We start from the raw sequence: 5,928 nt of genomic DNA on the forward strand, positions 1-5,928 counted from the left end.
TTAGAGATTTCAATCGAAAGAAAAGAAAGGGTGGGAAACTAGACTACAAGTGGAGAGGTCCCTACATTATCACCAAATCTCTGGGTCGTGGACTCTACTCATTGCAAGCAGAAGATAATTCAATAGAACTATATAGAATATCTTAATTGTATCCTCCAACAGTTAGAACATAATGACACATGCATGTTACAGTCTCCTGGTGTAGCTTATGGGTGAAACATTAATAATTATAAACTTAATAGCTTATACTATATGTACTAGTAATAGCATGGGTAGCAGTGAAATTTGGGATAAATATCACGAGTGTTGTATTGGAAATGGGGATAAATTTCACGAGGCGAAGCCGAGTGAAATTTACCATTTCCAATACAACAAGAGTGGTATTTATCCCAAATTTCACTGCTACCCATGCTATTCCCAGTTAATACCATACTCGCTGCATATGCGCATGCCGTGCATTAGCTTTGCTATGTACGCAATTTGTCACTATGTACTAAACACGCGTCGACACTAATTGGCGCTACATTGTTAACATAAATTCTAGCCAATGAAATTGCAATTACAACTTTTTCACTGCTGTCAGTGAAATACGGGATAAATTTCACTGCTACTATTGAGACTTTTGTACGGGCAGTGAAACAGGTATGGTATCAAGTAAGTTATAAGCCCAATATTGCGAAGGTATTGATATTTATTTCATTACTCAGGGACCCACTGACACCACAACCCAGGAAGACAGTCACATTCCATTTAAGGATTTTGATTCTAACCTAAGGTCTCAATCTCAGTCAATTCAACATGCAAGCTATGATTCTATTTGCTCTGGGAACTTACTACAAGAGGTGAGTAGGATAAACAGTCCCCATCATAAGCAGCACTTATCCCCTACACATTTAAACCAGTAAGTTTGCAATAATAATTATTTCCTTACTTAGAGATCTGATGGTGTTACCAAGGAAGACAGTCACACTCCATTTAAGGATTGCGATTCTAACCAAAGGTCTCAATCTCAGTCAATTAGTCAACATGCAGCCAATGATTATATTTGCTCTGGGAACTTACTACAACAGGTGAGTAGGATAAATGGTGCCCATCTTAAGCAGCACTTATCCTCTAGTTATTAAAAGTTTGCAAAGCTATATGTAATATTATTTCGTTACTCAGGGATCTGATAGTGTGACCAAGGAAGATAGTAAGACTCCATTCAAGGATTGTGATTCTAACCAAAGTTCTCAGTCTCAGTCAATCAGTCAACAAGCGGGCAATGATTCTATTTGCTCTGGAAACTTACTACAAGAGGTGAGTAGGATAAAAGTTGCCCATCTCAAGCAGCACTTATCCCCTACACATTGTGCAAGTTATTAAACCAGTAAGTTTGCAAAGCTGTATGTAATATTATTTCTTTACTTAGGGATCTGATAGTGTTACCAAGGAAGATGGTAACATTCAATGTCAATCAGTCAGTCAATCTGCAGCCAATGATCATGATCCATTCATCATTCATAGTACCACCACTTTATTGCAAGGAGATGTTGCATTTCTTAACAACCTAAGTGTTTCCTTGGATTCCCTAGAATCCTGTTTCTGTGATAAGAATAGGCCTGAAGATCAACCAGTAGATGTTAGCACACCTAATAAAGCTGGTGGCTTTTTTCCAACATTCTTTGAAGATGGCCACCCACTATCACCCATTGTGCATTTGCCAGATATGTACCCTAAAGGTACAAAAATTAATTTGTCTGTAAAGTACCATTAATCAGGAAAATTTTGTTGTCAAAAAATTTTTGTTGCTGGCTGTATCAACTAAAATAAAATCAATGGAATTATTTTTAACTAGCTATAAAAATAATTTGCACATACAATGTTAAGCTATTTTGTAAATTTCATCGATTATGAATTTTGCTGCATTGAAATTTTAAGACAAAAATTTTCTATGACAAAAGTTTCCTGATTTAAAGTAGATCCATCAATAGTATCAGGTGCAGATCCAGGAGCTGGAAAGGGGAGGGGGTACGAACAAGCTAAGTTGTAGGTGGTTGGGGAGAACTAGGTTCTTTTGTAAGTTGCTGCATTTTGAAGCACCAAATAATCACCTCTTAGTAGTGTCTCCCTGTTGATTTTCGACATAATTATTGTGCAAATGGTCATGAAGTCTTAAAAAAGGCTCTGAATGTTTTAAACAACAGCAACACCATAATTATTTTTAGAGGCATTTAGTATGCACGAAGGTGTTGGGTTACAATTTCATAGCTTGGTTCACTTTTGTTTCTGTAACAAATGCTAGTACAATGTGCTATATGACACTGATCTTGATCTGACATTCGTAAAGTTTAGTATTAATCAGAAGTATGGCTGGCTCCTTCACAAGGTGAGGGGGGTATTTTCCCATTCTTGATCTGCCAGTGAGTATTGGGATCATTTTACAACTAACTTCAATTCTGATCAATCCTGTTCATTTCATCTCTTATGTCCATGCCACCAATGCTCAAGACAACTTATCTCCACCAATTTTCTCCCTCTTTAATTACTGACATTGATCTGCAAACTAGCTAGTAATAAGTATATGTACAGTAGTTATTCTACATATATATATAGTTAAGTAATAAGTAATTGTAATGTATAGGTGTGCATCTCTGGCTGTGGGCACAGGTTGCTCACAGACCTTTGATGCGGGTTCTCCTGCTTCAAAAAGCATTATAAGTAAATAATATCTACAGTTGGGGTTTTACTATCTTTAGATTTGCCTAAATTTTTAAATGTGGAAAAGGAAGTTTTATACCCTTTTCGAATTTCCAAATTTGACTAATGTATAACTCTTCTTGACTTTGATTATCAACTTTGAAATTACATCAGCAATAATGGTAGTGTTACGGATACATTCTGACCAAATTGAAAACTGATACCTTATTGACACCTTGAGTTATGGGTTACCTATTATATGCAACTAAAAGACCCCTTTTTAAATTCCAGGTGTTGTCATGCAAACTGTATATTTTCAGCTCATGTTAGAGTTGTTCAAACCACACCTAAAGGGCAAAGTACTAAAGCATCTGATGATAAAGGTATGCACCCTTACATGTATCATTCATACTTTATAATAATTACACTAGGAAAGAATTTTGTTGCATTGATTTTGGACTCACCAAGAGGCACCGATAAGTGCAAAAGAAAACTTCAATTTTCTGAAGATGATGATGTGACAAAGCAACAAAAACCAAGAAAGAAGAAACGTAGGCTTCTCAAGGTAAGTTAGGATTATACACATAACTCCAGATACGATCATGTGTGTTAAGTATGTTGTAGCTCTGCAACAGTGTAATGTTATTTGTCCATGCTCATATTACAGTTTACATTGTGCACATATATATAGAATGAAAATGTTCAAAGAGTGGCTAAAGTGAAAACAGACTTGACACAGGTAAGGATTTCACCATATAAATATGTTACTATTATGTTTACTCACAGAATGATGTGTACATGCTTGCCAATACCAATATCCCTGCAAATTCTACCGCTATCCCAGCCAGTTCTACTACTACGGCTATTCCAACCAGTTTTAATACCACTACTGCTATTCCAGCCAGTTCTACTGTCACCACAACTGCTGTTATTCCAGCCGGTTCTACCGCCACAACTACAACTACTATTCAATCCAATTTTATTGCCACCACTATTCCAGCCACTACTACTACTGCAATCCCAACTAATTCTACTGCTACTAATGCCATCCTGGCCAATCGTATAGTTTATGCCACTTCCTCAACCACCACTAACAAGGTAGCCAAAATGTAATTGCATGTGAAAAATAATTACCAAATTGTTTGCTTTAATTATGAATGCCAGCAACTGGAAAACATTCTAAAAGGACAGCCAAGTCATGCAGTTAAGGCAAGAATTGGTAGATTTACTATACACCATGGGAGTTTTCACACATTGAAACCCAACACTTACATCAATGATGAGGTGAGATAATAACCATATCCATTGTATGCATGATGTGCTATAAGCTACCTGTATTGTATTCTAGATCGTCAATGGATACCTACGATTGATTGCAAATATCCATGGGAATTGTTCTGTTATCGGAACATTTTCACTGACAGCCATCATTAACCGTGCTGCTGTGAACATTTCTTCACACCTATTATCAAAGGTACATATATTCACTATACATATGAAACAATTATACAAAGGCTATATATCTACATAGGAAGTGTTAACCTCTAAAAAATTAGTTGCTGGTGCATACAATCAAGGCAAGAATCACTGGGTCCTTATTGTGAGTTGATGCATACATAATTATACTTTCATATGTGCATTGGCTAAATCAACCTGCACAGGCAATAGACTTAGAAAGAGGATCCTATTATCACCTGGATCCATATGGACCAAGTCGTTGTGCTCGTGGCACTTTTAGTGCACTAAAGTTAGTTCTGCATGCATAAATCAGCCAGCATGCATTTTGATTTGTCAACATTTTAATTAATGTAGAAAATATTTCAAGACAAGAAATAACTTCCTAGGAACAGACCTTATCAGCATTGACAAGTTCAAAGTAATACAGTTGGGAAAGCGTGTTTAGTATGATACTACTAGCTGTGGAATTTACTGTTTAAAGGTATGTAAAGACAATGCTGTATATGTTTTAATATAGATGGCTGAGCAGCTGATGCTGTCAGAACGGATAAATGAATCTCAGCTAGTCAGCTTAGATGTGATGAGGATTCGGATGTATATTGGAGTCACATTACTCTCTTATTCAGGTATTCAAGCTATACACATTCCTGTATATAGTCTTATTTACAGTACATTCATTTTATGTAGCTGACATGAGTGACAGATGCATTTTGTGTGGAGCAGGTGATGAAAGCATAGACCATCCAGATTACGTAGATTGGGTGAGTATGTCTTATCCGCTTAGTACTGGACAACAGTTTAGCCAAACACCATAGGTTAAATGTGACCGATGCAAATCATGGAGCCACACCATTTGTGCTCAAGTTCAATTAGAAGATGTAAAGGACAGAAAGTTTGAATGTTTGGAATGCTTTTCTAATAGAACTAGAAGTGCTTACTTTGTTGTTGATTAAACATTTTGTCATTACACACACACTGTACTACATGAAATCCTTATTATCCCAGCAACATAGCTATAATTATCATGCACTTTATACCATGCATGAATTTAATTCATGTATAGCTACTAATTGGCTGACTAATTGGTACAACATCTCCCTAGTGATGCATGGTTTAGTTCTTGTGGTGACTATAATATATTAGCTACCTTGTTTGTTAGTCAGTCAAAGTCTGAGCCTTTTATAGCTAGTCAAAGGACAGTGACACGAGCGTGATCGTGTTTCTGACTCGGAGAAACAGCCGCCGCTTGAGCTAAACCACTACGGTACTGTCACAGTGTCATACGGCGGACTTTTGATAGCTAATATATGCCGGTGCTGTCCTTGTGGGCCTGCGATGACTAGAATCATCTCGTTGAATTCAATCAGGCGTAGCCTAGGCCCCGGACCTATTTTGGCCAGGGAGGACCAATTTTGGATACTAAAACTGGTCCGGTAGGACCGATTTTGGTCGACCAAATTTGGTCTGGCCGGATCAGTTTTGGGATCTAAAATTGGTCCGGGCGGACCAATTTTACCCGGACCGATTTTTCCGTGACAAGCCATGACTTGGTCTCCCGGACTACTTGCAGCACTGCAAGTTGGCCGCTCCGACAGATTTATGTGATCTTCCCAGTTCATAGTATTGGATGTGTGAGGTACATGCTTTATAACTTGGACAAAAAATAATTGTCATTGAGTAGCAATCTTATCGGCTTTGATCTCATCTGATCGAGTTGGCCCCCCTCCGCCATAAGTGGTCCTCCACTAGCTTTATCATAGACTCGATCATATGTCATAGATCTTTGAGAAG

At 37.5% G+C, this 5,928-nt stretch overlaps 1 protein-coding gene and 1 long non-coding RNA gene across 2 annotated transcripts; both read left to right on the forward strand.

Annotated features, from left to right (window-relative positions):
- Nucleotides 1–716: 716 nt before the first annotated feature.
- Nucleotides 717–1,300, forward strand: LOC136250945 (uncharacterized). The gene is made up of 3 exons (XR_010698852.1): nucleotides 717–842; nucleotides 936–1,070; nucleotides 1,165–1,300. It is a non-coding gene; the product is annotated as an uncharacterized lncRNA (long non-coding RNA).
- Nucleotides 1,301–2,938: 1,638 nt separating this feature from the next.
- LOC136236110 (uncharacterized) lies at nucleotides 2,939–5,178 on the forward strand. The gene is made up of 12 exons (XM_066029466.1): nucleotides 2,939–3,062; nucleotides 3,111–3,244; nucleotides 3,371–3,418; nucleotides 3,466–3,777; nucleotides 3,844–3,963; nucleotides 4,028–4,153; nucleotides 4,211–4,279; nucleotides 4,341–4,426; nucleotides 4,492–4,618; nucleotides 4,655–4,763; nucleotides 4,825–4,898; nucleotides 4,953–5,178. Exons 1-9 carry the CDS (start codon nucleotides 2,939–2,941, stop codon nucleotides 4,580–4,582), a joined length of 1,110 nt encoding a protein of 369 aa, XP_065885538.1. The 3' UTR covers nucleotides 4,583–4,618; nucleotides 4,655–4,763; nucleotides 4,825–4,898; nucleotides 4,953–5,178.
- Nucleotides 5,179–5,928: the final 750 nt, after the last annotated feature.

This window comes from Dysidea avara, chromosome 1, assembly GCF_963678975.1.
Source record: "Dysidea avara chromosome 1, odDysAvar1.4, whole genome shotgun sequence".
NCBI lineage: Eukaryota > Metazoa > Porifera > Demospongiae > Dictyoceratida > Dysideidae > Dysidea > Dysidea avara.

Coding starts and splice junctions, on each gene's coding strand:
- LOC136236110 (XM_066029466.1), top strand. CDS start 2,939: ATGCAACTAAAAGACCCCTTTTTAAATTCCAGGTGTTGTCATGCAAAC. Junction 3,063..3,110: donor TAAAGCATCTGATGATAAAG/GTATGCACCCTT, acceptor TAATTACACTAG/GAAAGAATTTTGTTGCATTG. Junction 4,427..4,491: donor GGCACTTTTAGTGCACTAAA/GTTAGTTCTGCA, acceptor TAATTAATGTAG/AAAATATTTCAAGACAAGAA.